General features: G+C 44.8%; 1 protein-coding gene across 2 annotated transcripts in view; it reads right to left on the bottom strand.

The window, feature by feature from the left end:
• The window catches only part of ABCB1 (ATP binding cassette subfamily B member 1), a 265216-nt gene that overhangs the window by 198102 nt on the left and 40286 nt on the right, over positions 1-26828 (bottom strand). For both annotated transcript variants that reach the window (XM_030199760.1, XM_030199764.1), the window contains 2 exons: positions 24876-24936; positions 10386-10577 (listed from right to left, as the gene is read on the bottom strand). In XM_030199760.1, coding sequence (XP_030055620.1) covers positions 10386-10577; positions 24876-24936 — 253 coding nt within the window. The remainder of the gene's footprint in view (positions 1-10385; positions 10578-24875; positions 24937-26828) is intronic.

Below are 26828 nucleotides of genomic sequence, written 5' to 3'. Positions count from 1 at the left end.
CTAGTTCTCTGTATTTGTTTCCAGGGCATGACTAGTTAGCTTAGGCACCGTCTGGCTTGTAGCCTGTGCATAGCTCTGCTAGTTCTCTGTGTTTGTTTCCAGTGCATGACTAGTTAGCTTAGGCACCGTCTGGCTTGTAGCCTGTGCATAGCTTTGCTAGTGCTCTGTGTTTGTTCCTAGTGTAGACTAGCCAGCTTAGGCACCGTCTGGCTTGTAGCCTGTGCATAGCTCTGCTAGTTCTCTGTGTTTGTTTCCAGTGCATGACTAGTCAGCTTAGGCACCGTCTGGCTTGTAGCCTGTGCATAGCTCTGCTAGTTCTCTGTGTTTGTTCCTAGTGTTAGACTGGCCGCCCTTGCTAGTCACTATCCCGAGACTGTGATTGTTCCTAGTGTAGACTAGCCAGCTTAGGCACCGTCTGGCTTGTAGCCTGTGCATAGCTCTGCTAGTTCTCTGTGTTTGTTCCTAGTGTAGACTAGCCAGCTTAGGCACCGTCTGGCTTGTAGCCTGTGCATAGCTCTGCTAGTTCTCTGTGTTTGTTCCTAGTGATAGACTAGCCAGCTTAGGCACCGTCTGGCTTGTAGCCTGTGCATAGCTCTGCTAGTTCTCTGTGTTTGTTCCTAGTGATAGACTAGCCAGCTTAGGCACCGTCTGGCTTGTAGCCTGTGCATAGCTCTGCTAGTTCTCTGTGTTTGTTCCTAGTGATAGACTAGCCAGCTTAGGCACCGTGTGGCTCGTAGCCTGTGTAAAGCTTTGCTAGTGTTCTGTGTTGTTTCCAGTGCATGACTTGTTAGCTTGGGCACAGCTTAGTTGTTAGCTGGTGTATAGCCTTCCAAGTCTCCTGAGTTTGCTCTGTGTATGTTCCTGTGTATGACTGGTTTGCCTGGGAATAGCGTTTCTATTAGCCTGGGTACAGTTTACTAGTCATTGTGTTGAATCCTGCCGACTGCCAGAACCCGGACAGTCCCTGCTTGTCTGCCTTGCCTTCGCCTAGGTGCCAGGGGGCACTCCTGGATCTTCATTCCTGCTGTTCCTGTAAGTCCTACCGGCTGCCAGAACCTGAGGGCTCAACCCTCGGGGAAAGGCAGTCAAGTGTAGGTGAAGCCTAGGTCCAGGGTGTTCCAGTTCCGCGGGTTCCGCTCCAGTGTGTTCCAGTCCAGCGGGTTTCACTCCTGTATGTTCCAGTCCAGTGGGGCCACTCCAGTGTGTCCAGTCCAGCGGGCCCCACTCCAGTGCGCACCCGTCCGGTGCGTTCCAGTTCCGAGTGTTCCGGTGTAGAACTCCAGTCCGGGGTTCCGGTCCAGTCTTGTTTCATCTCTACCTGGAAGGTGATCTTGCCTGCCACTGCCGCTCCACGGTAGTGGCCTATGGACTCACAACCCCGTGCTCCCGGGGAAGAAGCCTGAAAGTATGCCAAGGTCCCCGAGAGCGCAGCAAGCGCGAGAGACGCAGAATTTTCAATCTATTTGATTCAAGCCTCTCCCCCAATCCGGTCCACCCTATCACTACGATATAATTTGTACCCCGGTATGACAGTGTCCCACTGGTTATCCTCCTTCCACCAGGTATCAGAGATGCCTATTATGTCTATTTCTTCATTCAGTGCAATATATTCCAATTCTTCCATCTTATGTCTTAGGCTGCTAGCATTTGCATATAGACACTTCAAGCTAGACTTGTTATTCCTTATCACATCATGTTGATTACTTGACAGTACTATTTTACTATCTTTTGTCTGGTTTTTATTATTTTTATTTAAGGACATTGAATCTACTACAGTATCTTTTGCAACCTCACTATCAAGAAACCCTGTCTTCCCTGTTTGGGCGATATCTTTGCAAGATACCTTATTCCGAACTATACGCTTTTCTGCGACTGTCTGTCTTCCCCCCCCCCCCCCAGTTCCTAGTTTAAAAGCTGCTCTATCTCTTTCTTAAAATGATGATGCCAGCAGCCTGGTCCCATCCCGGTTAAGGTGGAGCCCATCCTTTCAGAATAGGTTCCCCCTTCCCCTACTTATGGCCCCTTTACACATTCTCTTCCTTGCCCTGTCCCTTCCTAATCTTTTTCCCCTCCCCCTAACGCTGTCTACCACTGGAACTCATTTGCCCACCCATGTCCTCTCCCATCTTGCTCACTACTGCAATACCCTACTCACCCCCGTCCCTCACCACCTCACCATCTCTCCTGTCCCCCTCCTCCTTCCTAGCTCTCAACCTTCAACACTTCCTTCCTGCCATTAACCCATCCCGATTCCTCTTAAGCGCATCCCGTCTTTGTCGCCTTCGTCGCCCTACCTCCCCCACCCTCCTCCGCACTCTCTTGCTCCTCCTCCTGCTATCCGCAGGAGACATCAATCCCAATCCAGGTCCCCCACACCTGTCCTCGTCCTATCCATGCAAACGTTTCCGTGATGTCTCCAATCTCATATTTATTCCCCTCCTCCCCCCTCTTCCCTCCCCTTCTCATGTGCACTGTGGAATGCCCACTTGGTCTGCAACAAACTTCCCTTCACCCACGATCTCTTCATCTCTCATTCCCTTCACCTGCTTGCCCTAACTGAAACCTGGCTCTCCCCTGATGACTCTGCCTCAGTTGCGGCTCTATGCCATGGAGGCTATCTCTTCTCTCACACTCCCCGCCTAGTTGGCCGCGGAGGAGGCGTCGGGTTACTACTCTCGCCCTCCTGTAGTTTCCCCTCCTCCTACCACAGTCTCACTGCTTCTCATCCTTTGAAGTCCACTCCATCCGTCTATTCTACCCGTTGCCACTCAGAGTGGCAGTCATTTACCGCCCCTCCGATAAATCCCTCTCTTCCTTCCTCACCGACTTCGATGCCTGGCTTTCTGTTTTTCTTGAACCCTCATCTCCATCCCTCATTCTCGGAGACTTTAACATACACGTTGATGACCCGTCCAACTCTCATGCTTCTCAGTTCCTCACTCTACCATCCTCCTTCTACCTCCAGCTGTGTTCCACCACCCCTACTCACCGTGATGGCCATTGCCTTGACCTCGTTCTCTCCTCTTCCGGCTCACCCTCCAATTTCCACACCTCAGCTCTTCCTCTCTCTGATCATCACCTGATCACCTTCACACTTCTTCACCCTCCCCCTCAGCCCCGCCCAACATTAACCACTACTTCCAGGAATCTCCAGGCTATTGACCCTCCCACCTTATCATCTAGTATTTCTAATCTCCTCCCCTCCATCATGTCCTCCAAGTCTGTCGACGAGGCTGTCTCCGCTTACAATGCCACTCTCTCCTCTGCTCTGGACACCCTTGCACCATCCACCTCCCGTCCCACAAGGCGTACTAATCCCCAGCCCTGGCTGACCCCTTGCATCCGTTACCTTCGCTCCTGCGCCCGATCTGCTGAACGCCTCTGGAGGAAATCTCGCACCCATTCAGATTTCCTTCACTACAAATTCATGCTATCCTCCTACCAGTCTTCACTATTCCTTGCCAAACAGGACTATTACACCCAATTGACTAATTCTCTCAGCTCTAACCCTCGTCGTCTCTTCGCCACCCTTAACTCCCTCCTCAAAGTGCCCTCCGCTCCCACCCCCCCCCCACCTCACTCACTGGCTGACTACTTCCGCGACAAGGTGCAAAAGATCAACCTTGAGTTCACTACCAAGCCACCTCCTCCTCTTCACCCTTCAACCCTCTCCCTCAACCAACCAACCCAGACCTCCTTCTCCTCCTTTCCTGATATCTCCGAGGAGGAAACCGCCCGCCTTCTTTCCTCCTCAAAATGCACCACTTGTTCCTCTGATCCCATCCCCACCAACTTACTTAACACCATCTCTCCTACTATCACCCCCTCCATCTGTCATATCCTCAACCTCTCTCTCTCCACTGCAACTGTCCCCGACACCTTCAAGCATGCCGTAGTCACGCCACTCCTCAAAAAACCATCACTAGACCCTACCTGTCCCTCCAACTACCGCCCCATCTCCCTCCTACCCTTCCTCTCCAAGATACTTGAGCGCGCAGTCCACAGCCGCTGCCTTGATTTTCTCTTCTCTCATGCCATCCTTGATCCGCTTCAATCCGGTTTTCGCCCTCTTCACTCGACAGAAACAGCACTCTCTAAAGTCTGTAATGACCTGTTCCTTGCCAAATCCAGAGGCCACTACTCCATCCTCATCCTCCTCGATCTATCCGCCGCTTTTGACACTGTCAATCATGACTTACTTCTTGCCACACTGTCCTCATTTGGGTTCCAGGGCTCTGTCCTCTCCTGGTTCTCCTCCTATCTCTCCCACCTGCACCTTCAAAGTTCACTCTCATGGATCTTCCTCCACCCCCATCCCCTTATCTGTTGGTGTTCCCCAGGGATCTGTCCTTGGACCCCTTCTCTTCTCAGTCTACACCTCATCCCTGGGCTCCCTGATCTCATCTCATGGTTTCCAGTATCATCTCTATGCTGATGACACCCAACTGTATCTCTCCACACCAGACATCACCGCGGAGACCCAGGCAAAGGTATCGGCCTGCTTATCCGACATTGCTGCCTGGATGTCCAACCGCCACCTGAATCTGAACATGTCCAAGACCGAGCTTATCGTCTTTCCACCAAAACCCACTTCTCCTCTTCCTCCACTTTCTATCTCAGTTGATAACACCCTCATCCTCCCCGTCTCATCTGCCCGCAACCTCGGAGTCATCTTTGACTCCTCTCTCTCCTTCTCTGCGCATATCCAGCAGCTAGCCAAGACCTGTCGCTTCTTCCTCTTTAACATCAGCAAAATTCGCCCTTTCCTCTCTGAACACACAACCCGAACTCTCGTCCACGCTCTCATTACCTCTCGCTTGGACTACTGCAACTTACTCCTCACCGGCCTCCCACTTAGCCATCTATCCCCCCTTCAATCTGTTCAGAACTCTGCTGCACGTCTCATATTCCGCCAGAACCGATATACTCATATCACCCCTCTCCTCAGGTCACTTCACTGGCTTCCGATCAGATACCGCATTCAATTCAAGCTTCTCCATCTTACCTACAAATGCACTCAGTCTGCTGCCCCTCACTATCTTTCTACCCTCATCTCCCCTTACGTTCCCGCCCGTAACCTCCGTTCACAGGGTAAATCCCTCCTCTCAGTACCCTTCTCCACCACTGCCAACTTCAGGCTCCGCTCATTCTGCCTCGCCTCACCCTATGCTTGGAACAACCTTCCTGAGCCCTTACGCCAAGCCCCTTCCCTGCCCGTCTTCAAGTCTTTGCTTAAAGCCCACCTCTTCAATGCTGTGTTCGGCACCTAACCCTTACCGTTCAGTGAATCCAGACTGCCCCAATTTGACTGCCCCTATCGGACCGACCGTTCACTTGTCTATTGGAGTGTAAGCTCTTTGAGCAGGGACTGTCTCTCTTTGTTAAATTGTACAGCGCTGCATAACCCTAGTAGCATTCTAGAAATGTTAAGTAGTAGTAGTAATGTTGCCCAGTTCCTGACAAAACTAAAACCCTCCTCCTTGCACCATTGTCTCATCCATGCATTAAGACTCCGGAGCTCTGCCTGTCTCTTGGGCCCTGCACGTGGAACGGGTAGTATTTCAGAAAACGCCACCCTAGAGGATCTGGATTTGAGCTTTATTCATAAGAGCCTAAATTTGGCTTCCAGAACCTCTCTCCCACATTTTTCTATGTCATTGGTACCCACATGTATCAAGACAGCTGGCTTCTCCCCAGCACTATCTAAAATCCTGTCTAGGTGACGTGTGAGGTCCGCCACCTTTGCACCAGGCAGGCAAGTCACCAGGCGATCTTCCCGTCCACCAGCCACCCAGCTATCTATATGTCTAATGATCGAATCACCAACTACAACAGCTGTCCTATCCTTTCCCTTCCGGGCAGTAACTGGAGACATATCCTCCGTGCGAGAGGATAGTAAATCCCCTGGTGTGCAGGTCCTGGCTACAGGAGTACTTCCTACTTCACCTTCCTTTCCTCCCAGCCCCCAGTCCAGCAGCTTCCTTTCCCCTCCATAGCAGCTTCCTTATCCACCTGCTATGTGGCATGCCCTCTCGCGGGAGGTGATGGAGAAGAAAACGGTAATGGAATTCAAACAGACGTGGGATAAACACAAAGGAATCCTGTTTTGAAGGAATGGATCTGTGGAATCTTAGCGGAGATTAGGTGGCGACGCCGGTAATTTGGAAACAAAACAGGTGCTAAGCAGACTTCTACGGTCTACGTCCTGATCGTGACTGAATAGAAAGGGATGGGCTGGAGTGTAAATTTTAAGGGGCCTCAACGTTAGCTTCAGAACTTAATACAAGAAGAATGCTGGACAGACTTCTACGGTCTGTGCCCTGAAAATGGCAAGGACAAATCAAACTCGGGTATACATATAAAGTATCACATACCATGTAAATGAGTTTATCTTGTTGGGCAGACTGGATGGACTGTACAGGTCTTTACCTGCTGTCATTTACTATGTTACTATGGTAGCCAAGTTGCTTTACAGTAAGACTACCATGCCCCCGTCGCACCCACTCCATCCCGTCACTTTGAACCCCCCCCCCCAAAGAAAGCCAGATTCCTTCTCTCCCCCTCATGTAGATCCCTTCCCCACTTTCCAGCCTTCCTCCACTCACATGACTCCATTCACTACCCCTCTCCTCCCCTCCCCTCCTTTACCTTAGTGTGGTGCCCTGGTGGTTTAGTGTCCTCATCGGGGCAGGAAAGAGCCCCCTCTTTCCTGTCCAGCGCGTCTGCAGACTGTCTTTCTCCCGGCGCCAACTCAAAATGGCTGCCGAGAGTTCAAGCAGCGACCTTGCAAGACTTCTGCGGAAGTCTCACGAGGCCGCCACTTGACCTCTCGACAGCCATTTACCAAGAGAAAAGAAATCTCTGCAGAAATATAACATATGCTAGGGAATCCCTATAATCAGCTCCTGCAAATAATATACATTATGATTTATAACAAATTCCTACTCTATCTATCTACTTTCTCTGTGTACATCCGTATGCTGCACAAGCTGGCATGTTTGAAAATATAAGTGAGGTTAAATAAAATTGCTGCCAACAATAAATCACAACAACGTGCATTGGTTGCAGACTTGCAGCAGCTTTTAGCTCTGCTCCGGATCCCTCCCCCCTCCTCCGTCCCAGACCTGGACTCACTCGCTTTCTTCTGCCTCCTCATTCTGGCTCCATGCTTCTCTCTGGTGGTGGCCGCAGGTCTCTCTCTCTCCTGATGATCTGCTCCGACTCTGAGAGCAGATCAGGAGGGTACCTGCCACCAGAGGCACACCGTGACTGGCGTCTGTCTCCGCACCGCGGCATAGCCAAGAAACAGGCCACATGGAGCCCGGGGGACAGAGAGACCACTTAACCACTGTTAGCATGAGATGAGATAGAGAGAAAAAAGACGCACACAGAGCGCACGCCGCCACCGCAAAGCACCCCATGAGGGCAGACAGGACAGAAGCACAGACAGCACAGCAGCTGAAATAATGCCAGATGATCAACTGATCATGGATCCCACCTACCTCACCAATTAGGACCGATAGGAGCGAGGGGAGCTCAGGACAGGGAGTCAGGGGATGAGTGCAGCACTGCTGCAAAAACTAGCGGCATGCTCTTAACCCACGGCCACAGGGGCAGCAAAACACAGCGCCCAACCCGCGGCCATGGGCTATAAACCACCCAAAAACCTGCAACCCATGGCTATCTCAGAAATCCTGCAGGAGGTTGAGGGAAACTACCCAATTTGATGGTATTCCCGCCAACATGGCAACTTTAAGCTCCATGGCATGCTGCAGAGCTACAGGAAAACACAGGAAAGAAGTGTTTCTGCATCCTTGCAGTGCTGCCAGATGGCGAACATTTTTCCAGCCCAAAAGCAGCCCAATATTAATATAAATATTAATAAGGTCAATATAAATATTAATAAGATCAACATGAATATTAATGAGGCAATCATAATCTTAAACACAATCAGCAGCAGCATAATCATAATCATCAGAATCATAATCAGCACAAGTAGCACAATCAGCACCATAATCTGAAGCATCATAATTATAATTAGTACAAATTCATAATCCATTCATCCACCCACAAAATAAAAGAAGCAAGCTCCCACCACAAACTATCCACCTCTTTTGATCTAGGCATAGAAGATTTTACTTCTCCCAGGTTTCAACCTAAATCGTGTTTAATGTGGGATATAAATGCTGTAAATAAATAGAAACTCTGAATGTTGAGCACCTGATTCTCATAACATGTTGTCTGTTGTAGTGGCCCTTTACCAGGAGAAAAAAAATCTCTGCACAAATATATATATATATATAACACGCGCTAAGGTGTCCCTATAACCAACCCCTCCAAATGACACACTGATTACAATTTATAACAAATTACTACTCTACCTATAAAGTTATACTTTCTCTATGTACACCCGTCTGCTGCACAAGCTGGTTGGCATGTTTGAAAATATAAGTGGATTAAATAAAAATGCTACCAACAATTAAGCACGACAACGTGGTTTCAGCAGCTCATATCCAATCCGATCTGCTCCAGCTCCCTCCCCCCTTCCACCCTCCATCCCCCATCCCGGACTCATGCTTTCTTCTGCGGCTCCTCCAGCTCCATTCTCTCTGGTGGTGGCCGTGGGTCCCTCTCTCCTGATTATCTGCTCTCTCTGACTCTGAGAGCAGATCAGGCGGGACCCGCCACCAGAGCCATGCTATCTGGCATCTGTCTCCGTGCCACAGCCAGGGCACAGTGCAGCCAAGAAGACACAGGCTACGTGGATGAGTCGCGATCGGGGGGGGGGGGGCTGGGGAGGGGGGGGGAACTGAGACCTGTGTACTGCTCCATGGTGTGACCAAACATTGAGTATTGTTTGCAATTCTGGTCACCGTATCTTAAAAAAGATACAGCAGAATTAGAAAAGGTTCAAAGAAGGGTAACCAAAATGATTAAGGGGATGGAACTTCTCTCATATGAGGAAAGGCTTAAGAGGTTAGGGCTCTTCAGCTTTGAAAAAAGATGGCTGAGGGGGGATATAACAGAGGTCTACATTTATTTATTTATTTACAAACATTTATAATCTGCCCATCCAAAAATCTGGATGGAGTACACTAAAGCATATATGATCAAATCACATAAAACACCATTAATAATATCAATAACCTAGACAGAACTCTGATCCTGACGCTCAAACCACCCCCATCTATGCTTCAAAAATGCTGTCTGAAACAAAACGAACAGGAGGAAATATTTTTTCACTCAAAGAATAGTTAAGCTCTGGAACTTATTGCCAGAGGATGTGGTATCAGCAGTTAGTGTATCTGTGTTTAAAAAAGGGTTGGACAAGTTCCTGGAGGAAAAGTCCATAGTCTGCTATTGAGATAGAAATGGGAAAAGCCACTATTTTTCTCTGGGACCAGTAGCCTGAATCTTCCTACTATCTGGGATTCTGTCAGGTACCTGTGACATGAACTGGCCACAGTTGGAAGCAGGATACTGGGTTAGATGGACATTGGTCTGACCCAGTATGGCTATTCTTATGTTCTAGGTTAGGTCAGGTTAGGAAGTAGAGAACAGAGAAATACAGAATGGGAGAGCAGAGTAAGTATGGGGGAGTGGGTATTAAGCATCCTACCCCAAAACAAAAGTCAAACTATATTGAGAGAAAGAACTGAGGGAAAAACAGATTAAGAAGATAAGAAGAAGAAGAAGACGACGACATTAAGGGGGGGGGCTGAGAAAGAAGAGAAAAGTGTATGGTGTGCACAAGTTATGTAGGAAAGAGGGGCTAGCTGAGAGGAGGAGAATATGGGTTGTATATGGGCCAAGGTGGACTGGAAGGCATAGCATGAGTGTGGTGTAGATGGGCTGGGAGTAGGATGGTAAACTATGGTGATGACTTTGGGTTGGGGAGGAAGAAAGACTGGTGGGACTTGCAGTGCTACACCTAGCTATTTTTTACCCACAAGTCCTCCCTGGGTGTGCACCACCCATGGGCTCTTCATTTAAAGACAGCCTGGCCAGTTGTGTTCACAACCCACCTTGAATTAATTTCCTTTATATGGACTTGATATTTTGTGTCGAGTTCAGCACCCCCAATCATTTTGAAAAATTGGCTTCTGTGGCCTGGATATTCAATACCAGTGCCCCAACACGACCTGGAATTGAATATTCGGGCATAAAGACAGTGATGGACAAAAAAACACTGACCGCCACTGGCTGACTGTCTACCCCATAGTCTATGTTTGATCTGATTGAATAAAGCTCAATAGCTAATCTTAAACTGGTTCTAACAAACAACATCACAGAAAGCAACATTTGAATCTGAGTGGAGCTTTCTGCACATACAGAAATCAATATTTATTTAATGAAAGTTGCCATTTGACTCTGTTGATGCTTACTCTGTAAGGCGCGTGTTCAACTCCCCAGCAGCGTTCATATCGAACCACCCTATCTCCTGCCGTAGGACAGCGTGGAAGAATTCTCGCCTGATTTTCCTGATCTGTTGTCCAGCTGCCAGAGTCCAAAATGCAATCTGGATGTAGGCGGCAATAAAAGAACCAAAGCCAATTCCGCTGTAGTAGTATGCAAACCTGAAACAGCAGCGAAGAGTGCTTTTAGAAATTGTACAAGTCTTAAAAATAGCCAAATCAGTCTGAGACTGTAGTGACAGCAAGCAAATCAAATTACAGCAATTACATCACAGAGTTATGGAGGATGAAATCATGCATATGTTTGACTCTTTTTGTCCGATATTTTGCTGCACAGTCACGTCACGTCACATACAGTGGTGGAAATAAGTATTTGATCCCTTGCTGATTTTGTAAGTTTGCCCACTGACAAAGACATGAGCAGCCCATAATTGAAGGGTAGGTTATTGGTAACAGTGAGAGATAGCACATCACAAATTAAATCCGGAAAATCACATTGTGGAAAGTATATGAATTTATTTGCATTCTGCAGAGGGAAATAAGTATTTAATCCCTCTGGCAAACAAGACCTAATACTTGGTGGCAAAACCCTTGTTGGCAAGCACAGCGGTCAGACGTCTTCTGTAGTTGATGATGAGGTTTGCACACATGTCAGGAGGAATTTTGGTCCACTCCTCTTTGCAGATCATCTCTAAATCATTAAGAGTTCTGGGCTGTCGCTTGGCAACTCGCAGCTTCAGCTCCCTCCATAAGTTTTCAATGGGATTAAGGTCTGGTGACTGGCTAGGCCACTCCATGACCCTAATGTGCTTCTTCCTGAGCCACTCCTTTGTTGCCTTGGCTGTATGTTTTGGGTCATTGTCATGCTGGAAGACCCAGCCACGACCCATTTTTAAGGCCCTGGCGGAGGGAAGGAGGTTGTCACTCAGAATTGTACGGTACATGGCCCCATCCATTCTCCCATTGATGCGGTGAAGTAGTCCTGTGCCCTTAGCAGAGAAACACCCCCAAAACATAACATTTCCACCTCCATGCTTGACAGTGGGGACGGTGTTCTTTGGGTCATAGGCAGCATTTCTCTTCCTCCAAACACGGCGAGTTGAGTTCATGCCAAAGAGCTCAATTTTTGTCTCATCTGACCACAGCACCTTCTCCCAATCACTCTCGGCATCATCCAGGTGTTCACTGGCAAACTTCAGACGGGCCGTCACATGTGCCTTCCGGAGCAGGGGGACCTTGCGGGCACTGCAGGATTGCAATCCGTTATGTCGTAATGTGTTACCAATGGTTTTCGTGGTGACAGTGGTCCCAGCTGCCTTGAGATCATTGACAAGTTCCTCCCTTGTAGTTGTAGGCTGATTTCTAACCTTCCTCATGATCAAGGATACCCCACGAGGTGAGATTTTGCGTGGAGCCCCAGATCTTTGTCGATTGACAGTCATTTTGTACTTCTTCCATTTTCTTACTATGGCACCAACAGTTGTCTCCTTCTCGCCCAGCGTCTTACTGATGGTTTTGTAGCCCATTCCAGCCTTGTGCAGGTGTATGATCTTGTCCCTGACATCCTTAGACAGCTCCTTGCTCTTGGCCATTTTGTAGAGGTTAGAGTCTGACTGATTCACTGTGTCTGTGGACAGGTGTCTTTCATACAGGTGACCATTGCCGACAGCTGTCTGTCATGCAGGTAACGAGTTGATTTGGAACATCTACCTGGTCTGTAGGGGCCAGATCTCTTACTGGTTGGTGGGGGATCAAATACTTATTTCCCTCTGCAGAATGCAAATAAATTCATATACTTTCCACAATGTGATTTTCCGGATTTAATTTGTGATGTGCTATCTCTCACTGTTACCAATAACCTACCCTTCAATTATGGGCTGCTCATGTCTTTGTCAGTGGGCACACTTACAAAATCAGCAAAGGATCAAATACTTATTTCCACCACTGTATAAGCAGATCTTGCTATGAATTTCAACTGTGGAATTCCAGAGGAACCCAAACATGTCTTATCTTCTTTATTAAGAAAAAAAAACACTGACCATCACAATACTGTGCAAATTTAACTCTGAATTTGACTTTGATTGCTATGACTTCAATTTATTAATTTGTATCTACAAAGAGATATATTATTAATAAGATGCCGGTGTGCTGATTAGAAAACAGCTGGCTTGTATCATTTCAGCTATGTTCTTTGTGGAAAAGACATTTGAATTGCTGCAATACAAATAAAAAAAGCTATATATATATATATATATATATATATATATATATATATATATATATAAGGGATCAGGGTTGGCTCCAGATTTCTACAGTCACTGGGCTTGGGGATCTCTTACAGCTAAGGTAAAAGGAGGGAAGAGGAAAAGGGAGGCAAAGAAGTGGGGTGCTTAGGGCCCACCCATGCACACTGTAGGTCCCCCTAAAAATGGTGTTATTCTCATGTTTATGTTTATTAGAGTTTCTTACAGAAGGTTTAGGCGGTGTACAATATAAAATGTAAAACAATACAAGTATAGAAAGAAATCAAATTAAAAACAGGAAAGAATAAAACCAAGTATACATTTAAAAAAAAGAGAGGGTAGCAGGAAAGGAGAAGGGAACAAGTAACTTAGGGGTCCTTTTACTAAGGTGCGCCCAAAAGTGGCCTGCACTGGTGTAGATGTGTGTATTGGGCGCACGCAGGTCCATTTTTCAGTACGTAACTGGAATAAAGAAAAATAGTGATGGGCAACCCCAAGCTGTACTGGACTTAGATTTGACTCAATTTCTAGAAAGCTCCTCAATTTCTAGAAAGCTCCTTGGAGATTGTGACTGAAAGGACAACGTTATTAGTTACCTTTGCCTTAGAAATGGATAGAAACAATATTTTCCGGACATATTTCCGCCATATTAAAGCAGAGTTTATGGGCTCAAGAATTCAAATTTTCCCGGATTTGGCGAGGGACACCCAGAAGAAAAGAAGAGTTCTCAAATTAGGAGCTGTTTTCCAGTTAAAGTTTCCATGCAGATGTATGGTGTCACTAAATGCAAATAGTTATGTCTTTTTTGATCCCTTAAAGCTGCTATAATTTATTGAATTACAAGAAAGTGTGGAAAAACCTTTAATCGTTTCCCAGTGAGAAAATGCTATTATGCAGGCTAGCGGGATTATGACCACTCTTCAAATTTCATTGATACTGATTTTCTTTTCCTTTTAATTTTTTTTTTTTTACCTAGTACTTGGATCATTAAGTTGTGGACAAAATGTATGGAGAACTATATTACCTTTTATTGTATTAGTTGTATTATCATAATTCTTGAAAATTTCCACTACATTTATGTTGGTAATGTAGAGGAGTGTGGTAGCCATGTTAGTCCACTCTTAAGGTTATCAATAGAAATCAAACAAAATAAAACATGGAAAAGAAAATAAGATGATACCTTTTTTATTGGACATAACTTAATACATTTCTTGATTAGCTTTCAAAGGTTGCCCTTCTTTGTCAGATCGGAAATAAGCAAATGTGCTAGCTGACAGTGTATATAAGTGAAAACATTCAAGCATTACTATGACAGTCTGACAGGGTGGGAGGATGGGGGTGGGTCGGAGGTATGCATGGGGACATCAAAGCATATCATTGATATTCTAACAGGATGGGTGTGGATAGGTGAGGGGTGGGGTGGGGTGATCAACAGAGACATACAGCTTTATGGTTTATAATGGGCTAGGAACCCCAGATCCTTGTTAAGTCCTTTCTGTTGGGTGTTAAAATATTCAATGTTGGTAATGTAAACGTAAAAAGTTATAAATAAAGTATTTAAAAATTTTTTTTTAAATTAAATAAATAAATACATAAAAAAAGAGAGAGGGTAGCAGGAAAGGGGAAGGGGAACAAGTAACTTAGGGGTCCTTTTACTAAGGTGCGCCCAAAAGTGGCCTGCACTGGTGTAGATGTGTGTATTGGACGCACGCAGGTCCATTTTTCAGTGCACCTGCAAAATAGGCCTTTTTTTGGGGTCTAAAATGGACGTGCAGCAAAATGAAAATTGGCACACGTCCATTTTGGGCCTGAGACTCATTGACTTAGCGGTAAGGTGTCACGCGTTAACCGGGTGGTAATTGTCAGCACATGTACAATGCTGATTACTACCCGGTTAGCACAGTGCGCCAGAAAATAAAATATATATCCAGGTATAGTGGACGTGCATAAAAAATGAAATTACCGCCTGGGCCACGTGGTACCCGGGTGGTAGTTCTGAATTGGCGCGCATTGGGCACGCGTAGGTGCCTAAGTGGCTTAGTAAAAGGGTCCCTTAGGAAGCAGCAAAACCAAGTGCACCCAGAAAGAAAAACGATTTTAACTTGATCTTGAATTCCAGCAAAAATTGTTTAGACCTAATGTCAGGAGGTAAATTATTCCACAAGTATGGTGCTAAGAAAAAGAATGTGGAGTGACGGGTTGATTCATAATATGGTTTTTTGGGGGGAGGCTGGTAATACTAAATGATTAGCATCCAAGGAGCAGAGGGCATGGGAGGGGGTGTAAGGGATAATGAGAGATGCCAGATGTGGAGAGTTTTATGGGTAAGCAGAAGGACTTTAAATCATACAAGGTAAAACAGGGGAAACCAATGCACTTTTGCTAACAGTGGAGAAAAAGAGTCAAATCGTGGAGCCTTGAATAATAGGCAGACAGCTGAGTTTTGTAGAGTCTGGAGGTGACAGAGTTGAGACTGGGGTAGACCTGCATAAACTGTATTACAATAATAGAGCTGGGATATAACAAATGTGTGGAGTAAGGTGTGCTTTAATCATGTATAAACAGAGCTGTAAAAACTAGGTTAATAGCTAACTTGCTATTTGGAATCACAGCTGAACTTTGTCACAAATGGAAGTGAGAGATGCAAGAGATGGCCAGGTGAGGTTTGAAGAGCAAGGACACACCCAGGATCAGTCATTAATTACATAACTGTGAATTCAGTCACACAGTAAATTACATATTGGAACCAGTGAAGGCTCAAGCAGACAAACAGGGCTGAAAAGCAGACAGAACACAGCCCACTAAAAGCACTTCCCAATGAACCCAAATCAAATTTGACATATAGAAACCATTCTGAAGTTTTGCTTTTTAAGTATGGTTTTTCGGGAAGTTTACATGCCTTGGGGGCTGGAAAGCAGAGTAGCCAGACAAAAGCATTTAGACTGCTGCCCTCTACTTTGAAATATGAGATCTGGAGGCAGAAAATGTGTGTAAATCCATCTGGCCACTGATTTGAAACTGCAGCAGTCTAAATGCTTTTCCTAAATTGCGCAAGTCAGATAATCTTATACATAAGATGGGGGGAAATCCAACACATGCAACATTTGCCATTATGAGACAATTTAGTTTACATATATCAGCCAAAACATCTTCACAGAGAAGACAGCAAACACAATTTTATGCTTATGAAAATGAACCTATATGAAGTCAAATTTTCATTTTGTTTTTAATTCTAAAATTGAAATAGATCATTATTAGCCTCCCTTTTAGCTTATGGAAAAATCTTGTCTGCACCTTTCTGAAGCCATCATGTGGTGGCTTGCATTCACTTTAAAGCAAAAGAACAAGGGAGCTTGAGGTTGGAATTGTATTTTTGGATACAAGTCACTTGAGATATTTTTTACAGTACAGTGAGGCAGATAAGCTGTTCAAATACAAGAATATTTTCTATTAGTGTTCAAATTCAACAAGGCATGTACTGCATGCATGGCACACTTATTGCCTTTAAAGCAAGAAAATGTTTGCTTGGATGAGAAGTGATGAGATCAGTGGGAGAATTCAGGAATCAAGCCATTACCTCTCTTTCTAAGAAACCTCTTAAGCAGCCACAGAAACAATCAAGATGGGAAAGTCACTAGTCACTTGGAACACTTAAGTTCATGAACAGTACTGTTCTTCTATCCATATTTTCAGGCTAGTTTATTATTATTATTTATTAGGATTTAATTGCCGCCTTTTTGAAGGAATTCACTCAAGGCGGGTGTACAGTAAGAATAAATCAAACATGAGCAATAGGCAATTACACCAGTAAAAATATTCAAATAATACAAAATATAAGTTTTAATGGTTGCTAGTCTAATCTAATCTCAATAGTTAACAATCGCTTACTCCCTGCAAAGGTCCAAAGTGTTTTGCATAAAAATACAAAAGAATCTCATCACATTATAGACCGTGTATGGTTCACAGTACGATAAATAACTAGTAGTGGCACAGATATATTTTTTTAAACAAAATACATCTGTGACAGACACTACACGTTATTAATTGTACTATGAGCCATACACGGTCTATATGTGCTAAATTACAAAGATGTGTACTCTTAGAATGAAAAAAAATAACTTTAAATTTAGTTTATTTCTAAGTGTTTTCAGTATAAACTCACCAGGAAGTGGTAATACCACTGGAGAGGGAACAAGACTTTTCCTGGTATACAGTAAATCCCCAAATTCTAGTGAACATAACTGATGAATGAAACATTCTTTTCTCTTAAGGGTTTATAATGCTATATTCACAGTCCTTGATGTACTGCGTTAAACAAAGAGAGCTATGCTACATTAGGGCTTTCACTTTCTGTAATTGGACCCCCTTGCGGTTCAGTATAATCGGTGAGTTACCCAAAACCTGTTGTTGGTAGTCGTGGCCAGTATTTGAGAACTCACTACTGATCGCAGGGAGCAATACAGGTTCACTGACCTCGTCCCTCCTCCTCAGAGGGTGAGAGAGGAAAATAAACTAGATTTAGGATTTTCCCCCAAACTTTATAAGAGACAATAAAGCCAATCAGATTTCCTTAAGCAATGTAACAGTTTTATTAGGAAACATTTTTCTATTTTGTTATATGAGTAACAAATGTATTTCTCATTTCAGCAAAAAAAACCTCAATCGGCAACTATGTATCACTTCGAGTAATGTTTGTTAAGTAACCTTATTTCACTTCATTTCTCCCTGCAGGCACCTCTTTCTTCAGAATGAAACAGCTATCAGATAAGTACTAAACATCAATTCCCAAATTTCTCAACCCAACATAGAATATTTCTTTTCTTTCTTTTATTAGAATCCCCAAGAATTTGATTCTTTGTGGGGTTTTTTCCTATCTCTTACAGATACCGTCTCATGTCCACCAACTTTCCAGGAGGAATAAGGTAACCCTTTTATTCAGGTTTCCCTATCCAATTATAGTCTTTTCCCTCTCAAAACTGTCCCTGTGTTTAACCCAAACTCATAAACAGGAGAAATTAAGGAAAATCTCTCCCCAATTGCACCTCCTCTCTCACACTCATCTCAGTACACTTACTGAACCTAAAATCCCTCTAAATACACTTATTTTAACATCAAATCACACCTCTGCCTCTCTCACTCTGCACAGCACCTCCTCTCTCTTCAGCTGTCAGACTCACTCTGCCAACGGTCAGCAGCCCCGTTTCCTAGGAAACAGAACTTCGGCTGGTGTTCCAGTGAACCCCCAGCCAATCAGCAACCCTTTTAAGATTCCGTTTTTTTTCTCCTGACCAACGGAATGTTGTACAGCCCAACTGAATCTCCATTTTTTCCTTTAAACTTTCCATAGGAAATGGAGAATTAAATTCTTTCCCAAAATAAACCATTTAAACTTAAACCAAATTACCCCAAATTTACCACTACCCTAGAACCCATTACCCCCTACAAAACCATGTTTTTAAATTTCAAAAATATCATTTTTTAACGTCTGCACACAATTATCCCCCCTAAAACCCCTCCAAAAATCCCAAATTTAATTAAACCCATATCAAAAATTAAATTACTTCCTCCTTTACCTACGTCAAATTTATTTTTTTAACCCTTAAAGAACCCCTTTAAATTAGCCCCCTTCAAAAACACCCTCTAAAAATATTAAAATTCAAAATCTAACCCACCAGAAAAATCAAGAAGAATTCCCCGAACCCAAACCTGCAATCCAAACTTAAATCCCATTAACCCTTGAATTTTTAAAAATAAAAAAACCCAATTTACACATTTTTTAAATAAACCAAACAAAATTCCGGGCTAAAAGACCCCTTACCTTGACCAGGAATTTTCCCACATGTGATGACAACCATCGGATCCAGTCCCACTGGCCCCAATCCAAAAACGGAGTGAAAAATAGAAACGGCCCCAAAAACCGCCATTTTCATGGAACCCCGGTCAAAAATCAAGGCCCAGGCTTCTAGGCCTCACCAGAGCTTCCCTCACGGAGCGTGGGTGCGTGCCCCCGATTTGTGCATGAGGTGCGCGCACCCCCTCGACATCCTCTCTTCTCTCCTGCCTGCTCCAGTCACACGTCGGTCCCTCTCCAGCCCAACTCAGAGCTCCTCTGTCTCTTCGGCGTCCCGCTCTCTCACTGGGACGTCCGGAGCGTCCTGATCTCCACTCCGGCCGCTTCATCGGCCCACAGCAGCCCCGCGAGGATGCCCAACACGCCCGGGCCCGTCGCTCTCAGCACTCGGCCCAAAACTGGGGCCGACAACCCCGACAAAACCCCTGCTGCATCTCGCTATGCCCAGAAACGTGCTCAACCATTTCCGGGCGCCACAAAACTCTTCGCTGCCTCCGCAGCACTCAACCACCGCCACCGGCCCGAAAACAGCAGCTTTGCCTCCCGCAGCACCTCCGGAGTTTCTCCCCTCCGTCGCTCGACCCAAAATGTCCCCACAGACCACCAGAAGCCCCTTTCCCCTCCCGACGACCAAGGACATGCCCCAAACTTCCCCTGGGCCTCCCAAAACAGCGCTGCTGGCTCCTGCTGCACTCCTCTGTCCAAAAATTGGCCCAGAAACAGCCTCCAACCAGCCTCCTCCCCCCTAGCAGCAACTTCAACCTGGGTAGCAGCCTTCGGGACCCTCCAGACCCCCCAGGTAAAAAAACCTTACTATTTTTTTTCTCTATTTTCTTACCCCTATGTTACATTTCATGCAGAGGAAGAGAGTTTTTTGCTTTTCAAGCTCTTCTAAGAGTGGTTGTTGTTTACTCGGGTTGCCCGATATTTTCTCACTACAGTCCACAGTTGCAGTTTACTCCTGATGAAGGCTCTGAAAGCTGCAACATGGCCTGTGTTGAGTATGCAAGTGCACCAGGAACTATGAATATACAGCAATCAATAAAAATATTGTTTTCATCAGTTTGGATCATCTTGATACTTTATTCCTACCCTTTCTTTGAAGGTTTTGCTTTGGCATTTGAATGGGAATACTGGTTTTCTTTTTTTGTTTGGTAAAAGTAACACTAAAAATGGCACCCTTGTGGTCGACAGCGCTAAGCTTTTGCATGTGAAACATACAACGTGGAAAAGACAGTGCTACAGCCAGCACTACCATGCCTGAAATTTCTGAGGGTCAGCACTCCACAGAGCCTGCAACCAAGTTCAAAACCAGTGAGGAAGAAATGAAAATGGCTGTCACCAGTGCACTTTGAGACAGAAGTACTCAAGCACGAGAGACCAATGAAGAAACTCATGTGGGAAACTGCTTCCAACATGAGAAGAGGCGATCCTCTGCAAGCCATGTAAAGACTGGGAGGTGTGACCTGGTCTCTCTGTCAGGGTGTGTATAGTATACCAACCCTTAAAGCTTCTCCTATGCTGTGCATCACTGATCCCAAACTGCCCATACAGCTGAAGCAGTACAACTGTGAAGGAACTCATCGAGCAACTCTTGGCATGCAGACAGCAGTTAAAACATTTTCCAAGCAGAACCAAAGAAAGTTTGTATGACCTTAAAGGTAACTGACAGATCAGTCACCCAAACATATAAATAAAATATACTTGTGGTTTTCCAAAGGCAAATTCATCCTGCTGCAAGCAGGGAAGAGTATGGTGGGGTGGATAGAAGGGACTCAGACCCATCTGAGAATTCCATTCTGAAAAATGAAACCTGAACTCATGCAGGTATCCACAATTGGGAAGCACCTCTTCCATGCTTCACTAGAACCAGTATCTATCAGGTCCAGGAGCTGGCCTTATATTAATGCAATTCCTTTCTTCAGAGGCACCTCAACTCCAAGAGTTAACCCCACTCATTGAAAGGAAGGTCAGAAAGAAGGGATTCAGAGCCTTCCAAGTATTCCTTAAGCTTTTCTCTTCACATCCCATCTTTTTTTATATATATTGTAAGGCAGCTGAAATCAATCTAACTAGTGAAAACTGGTTGATGGACTGCTGTGACTTATCCAGCCCACTAAGCCCAGGTTATGCATAGTGTTCCATCACCATCTGCTGGAGACAGAGAAATACTGAGCATTCTAGGGCTGCACGGTTTCTTTAAAGGGCAAATCACACAGAACTAATTTGTTTCTCTGTCTCCAACCACTGACCAATAGACATAACCCATAAGTTCTGGACTGGTCTGGTATGGACACCAAGGAAACAAGCTTTAGAAAACAATCAATATCATTTAAAACACAAGACTTGCCTTTATTGTAATTGGATCAAAAAGAGGGCAGCTCGATCCACCTGTCTACCCATCAAGACCAATTTAGCTACTAAGTTCTACAAGACCTGAAGTCTACATATTTGCTGTTCAGTCAGATGAAGTGAATAAAACTGGGTGGAGGGGCAGAATTAGACTCGAGAAGATTTCAAGAGATTAGCACTGATTTGCAGCACCAGATACCTAAATTAGGCTTATAAATCAATGCAAATGAATGATATACCTAAATTTAGGAATATAACTTTTAAGCTCCTAAATTCAGATGAATTTTTAGCGGAAAATCTAAAATCTTATGTTTGTCAAATTTAAGTACTGAACTTAGGAACCTACTACCTGATACTCAAAGTGATTTAACTGGGCAGGAGAGGCTTCTGTCCAGTTAAATTGCTTGTGTCCACTTAAGTGCTGATATTCAGTGGCACTTAACAGGACAGTGCCACTGAATATCACCACTAACTGCCCCTGCACTGACTGGTAGTACCAGGGTGATCTGTGGGAGGAGCATGGGTAGAGCCTAGGAGGAGCTGGTACTGGTTAAAGGTGATATTCACACCATTAACTGGTTAAGTAAGCAGCTAAATTTAGGACAGCAAGAAGGCTGTCCCAACGTTAGCCACGGAGGTAACCAGGCACTGATTTTAATATCCAGTTACCTCCCAGTGGGGATTCTTGGGGGGCCCTTTGCTCCTCCCAATTATAATCCCCATTCCTTCCCCCCAAAGCTAAAAAGTCAAGACCAGGTCCCTCCACCCCTTCCCCTTTCCACAGGCCCTCTGGCCTATCTTTTAAAGCACTGATAGTCTGTGAGGCTATTGCTAAGGGGCACAGTGGCCATTTGGGGAAAGGAGCTGTGATAAGCAGGAGTGAATGGGCATTGCTCCTGCCCAAAGGACTCTTAGACCCCCAGGGCATTAAAGGGTAGGCCTGGTTTCAGCTTACTTGCTTCAGGGTGGATGTATAGGAAGGGGGAAAATTGCAATTGGGAGGAGAGGGAGGATTGGGAAGAAGGAGAGGGATCAGGAGGGCGAGGGATTGGAGTTTGAAAGAACCTGTTGTAACTTATGCGGGTCCTCAACATATTTAGTCAGGGCCCACATAAGTGTTTTATGCATAATTCCTGGAGGCTTTCATATCAAGAATTAGCCCCTGATATTCAAAGCTGGTGCCCAGACATAACTCAGCATTGAATATACAGGGCTAATTTAGCTGGGGACAGTCAGCAATTAAAAAATGCTGACCACCACTGGCTGAATATTGATTGGCTAAATTTAGGAGTTCAGCTTTTTTTTTAATATAAGGTCAAAAGATTTTCTAAAACAATCTACTGTTAGAATTGAAAATCAGGGAGAATGGAGGATGAACTTTGTGCAAGACTGTGATTTGAGGATGAATCAGACTGCTCTTTAACTGGGAGGGGAAGATATGGCCCATTGTCATGGAAGATGAGTGCAGCGAGGACAGCTGATGGGGTTGGTAGAGTATTACAAGTGGTGAAGGTTTCTACTGTGAAACAAGGTCTGATGTTGCAATCAGGACTGGTAAATACACAGTCAGTACAAAACAAAATGGTAATGATTTAAGACTTGTTGGAGGAAGGGAATTATGATATTTTTTGTGTGACTGAGTCGTGGTTATTATCATCTGATGTGGCCATTATTAAGCAATGTTGTCCTGATGAATATGCATGGGATTGAATGTGTAGAGAAGGAATGAGAGTTGGGGGTGTGGTTGGTATTTTTTAATAAGAAATGGATGGGTTTTCAAAAGATATATACTAGGGGAGGAGTGGGGGGGATTGAAAGACTGGTTATGACAAATGGGAAGATTACACTGTACTGCCCACCTTGGGTATTGATAGAAGAAAGATTATTCAGTTTTACTGGATTTTGATGACTTTAATGACAGACTGCAATAGGTTATGTATTTTAGGAGATTTTAATATTCCTTTAGATCCTGGGTTGGGATTAGCAGAGCATCTGGACCATGTGTTTTGTGAAACATTAAGGGCCTGTTTATTTCAACAAATCGTTCATGATTCTACACATAAGTTAGGGCACATGTAAGATCTTTTTTTTTATTAATCTCTGGTCCTACAGAATTCATTGTTAGCTACTCCATATGTTTGTGAAATAAGTTAGTTAGATCACTGTATTATCTCATTTGATTTGGTACTGACAGATATAAGAGAAAAGGGGAAGGAGGAAAAACGACGGATAAAGGTTCGTTCAAAATTTTATAAACATGAATTGAAAGATGAGTGGAGACAGTATGCAAGTTTTGCTCCAGATCTGTCTGTAGGGGACAAGGAGGAGAAATGGTATGAGGTGTTAACAGACTCATTGGATGCAGAGGCACCTATGCATGAGGCTAAAAAAAGAGTTGGAGGTTATGGTGAGTCGTGGAGGACTAAGGAAGTTTGTACTGTGAGGAAGGAATTGAGGAGAGCTGAGAGGCAATGGAGAAAAATCACATGATGTAGATGATCAGGACATGTACCAACTGAAACCAGTGGCGTACCAAGGGCGGGGCAGTGGGAGCGGTACATCCCGGGTGCACGCTGCTGGAGGAGTGCAAGGAACAGCAGCTGTCAGCTCCGCTGGTTCCCTGCTCCCTCTGCTGTTACTTCCTGTTCCAGGGCAGAGGGAGCAGGGAACCAGCAGAGCCGACAGCTGCGTGGCTGTTCCCTGCACCCCAGCAGGTAAGAATGCATCTGGGGGGGGAGGGGGGGACTTGAAGGTCATGCGCCAAGGGGGGGGACAGTGATGCGCTGGGGTGGGTGACGTGCTGCACCTGGGGGGGGGGTACGCAATGGCGATCCGCCCTAGGTGGCAGCAGACCAAGGAAAGCCACTGACTGAAACTGTTTGAATATGTATCTTTTTGTGAGCAGTTAAGGAATTAATATTATAGAGAGAAGATTAGGCAAGCACTGCACAGGCCAAAGGAATTCTTCCATGCTGTGAGATTTTTGACGGGAGGGGATGAGAAGGAAAAGGAGAGGCCAGGTGCCAAAGATTTTGCACAATATTTGGTACAGAAGGCAGATTTGTTAGAGAGGAGGATAGGAGATGGATGGGCTTGAGAGGAGGTAAAAGGAGGGAGTGGGGATTCGGTCCAGTTTAGAATGGCATCAGAGAGTGAGATACAAGGTATAGTGAAGAATGTAACCCCTACGACAGTGGTTCCCAAACCTGGTCCTGGAAACACCCCAACCAGTTAGGTTCTCAGGATATCCACCATGAATATTCATGAGAGAGATTTGCATGTTAGGCATGTTACTACTCAGTTACACTAGTATTCTATAAGGGAAGTTAGGCACCTATGTTCCTTTATTGAATAGGTACCTACCACGTGCGTGTCCTGTTATAGAACTGCTTCCCATACTATATAGAAAATTATTTATTTGAGGTTTTACATTGTGATGTACATTAAGGGGTTAAACTTCTATAGGTATGACAAGTTTGAGTTCACATTCTGACCAGGCACTTGTGACATGAAGAGATAAAAATGACTTGACTAGTGGGTGTCTCTGGGAGAAGCAGTTTTTGAACACTAATCCCTAGACCAGGCTCTCTCATTCATTTTTTTATTACGTTTAAATTTTAGGCTTTACTGTGTTCCCCATGTATGAGTAGTTCTCCAGTCACCTCAAAGTAATTGGTTGTTTCAAACCTAATCTGGTCAAACTCCCACTGTACAACCCCAAATTATCAGACAAATTCTACCTGGATTGCTTTTCTCAATAAAGAATTGTATTTCCTTTTGACTAATCAATGAAAATACTACTCATACATAATCTTGACACCTTCCATCACTTTTCTTACTCCAAGTGCCAGTGCATGATGTAATATAAACATACAATAACCTACAGAATTGGGGTTCTAACATTTTGTATATTGAGTAATTAACATAAAACTTCAACTTTCTCCCAGTTTCCTCATTTACAAGGATGGCTTCACTCACATATGCCAAACACAACCGAGAAGACAACAACATTACCTTGTCATATTCTCCTCCAGCTGATTGGACAAGTTTGCAAAGTGTTCCAAAGATAAATTACCTAAATAGAAAAACAATTACTTTGATATCCTGGAATGACAATGTCATAACTAAACTATGTAAGCCACATTGAGCCTGCAAATAGGTAGGAAAATTGTAGGATACAAATGCAATAAAATAAAAAAATAAAAAAATAATTTTATAGCAGGTTACCAGTGTGAAATGTCCAGAACAGTACACAAATTTACACAAGTATCAGGTATTCTGCCCAGTTTGGACTTTAGGATGCATAAATTCCTGACATGCGGATTCTATGGGCAAGACTTTACAACAGAACACTTATGTAAGAAGTCCAAAAAGGAACCTAAGTGCCTTTACAAAACAGGCTCCCAGAACTAGTCCCAACAACACACAAAACTGACGCACTTATTTATGCTTGCTTTAAAGAAGATGTAAATGTGCATGTGTGTGTTCTATGTTTGGACCCATAACTGAACCTCTGCTCTAATAACTACCGCCTCAGGAACACCGACATGTAAAAGTAGGAAAAGGCCTTCTATACATGTACTTTTTACACAGTTATGTAGTCAGGCAATTTTGTAAAAGTGCTTTTCTACATCAGAGGTATAGCCAAACTTGAAGGGCATAATCGAACGCAAACGCCTATCTCCATGGGCGTTTATCTCCGAGAACGGGTCCGTGAAGGGGCAGACCGAACCGTATTTTCGAAAAAGATGGACGTCTATCTTTAGTTTCGAAAATACGGTTTGTGCCAGGCAAATGCATTGGATGTGGGCGTTTTTTGAGCTGGGCGTTTTCGTTTTTCAGCGATAATCGAAACTGAAGCGGCCCAGCTCAAAAACGAACAAATCCAAGGCTTTAGGTCATGGGAGGGGCCAGGATTTGTAGTGCACTGGTCCCCCACACATGCCAGGACACCAACCGGGCACCCTAGGGGGCACTTTAAAAAAAATAGAAAAAAACATTTAATTACCTCCCAGGTGCATAGCTCCCTTCCCTTGGGTGCTGAGCCCCCCCCCATATCCCCCCAAAACCCACTGTACCCACATGTAGGTGCCCCCCTTCACCATTAAGAGCTATGGTAAAGGTGTAGATTTGTGGGCAGTGGGTTTTGGGGGGGTTTACAGGGCTCCCATTTACCACCACAACTGTAACAGGTAGGGGGGATGGGCCTGGGTCCACCTGGCTGAAGTCCACTGCACCCACTAAAGACTGCTCCAGGGACCTGCATACTGCTGTGATGGAGCTGGGGATGACATTTGAGGTTAGCATTCAGGCTGGCAAAAAAAGTTTTTAAAGTGGGTTTTGGTTGGTGGGAGGGGGTTAGTGACCACTGGGGGAGTCAGGGTTGATCATCCCCGATTCCCTCTGGTGGTCATCTGGTCATTTAGGGCACTTTTTGGGGACCTGTTCGTGATAAAAAAGGGTCCAGAAAAAGTGACCTAAATTCTTCCTAAAAACGCCTTTCTTTTTTCGATTGTCGGCCGAGCGCACCCAGCTCTGTTTGGCCGATAACCAAGCCCCATTCTCACCTTCACCATGCCTCCGACACGCCCCCGTCAACTTTATTCGTTCCCGCAATGGAGTGCAGTTGAAGACGCCCAAAATCAGCTTTCGATTATACCGATTTATGCACCCATGCGAGAAAAACGCCCATCTCCCGATTTGGGTCAAAATATGGGCGTCTTTCACTTTCGATTATGAGGTGGTTGGTATTTTAGATGGGCCCAGAGGTAAATTGGATGGGCCTTTCCATGCACATGTGCGATGCCACCCTGCCCCCCCACACATACCCACCCACCCACCACAAATATCTTCCCCGGAGATATTTTTTTAAGAACACAGGAAAGAATCATAAATATATAAAGAATTCAATAATAAAGTATAATGGGGAGAATTGAAGGGGGAGATTAAGCACCAGGATCAATTGAC

The sequence above is a fragment of the Microcaecilia unicolor genome, chromosome 1 (assembly GCF_901765095.1).
Source record: "Microcaecilia unicolor chromosome 1, aMicUni1.1, whole genome shotgun sequence".
Lineage (NCBI taxonomy): Eukaryota > Metazoa > Chordata > Amphibia > Gymnophiona > Siphonopidae > Microcaecilia > Microcaecilia unicolor.
Note: the sequence above shows the minus strand (reverse complement) of the source record. Positions and strands in the feature narration are given on the sequence as shown.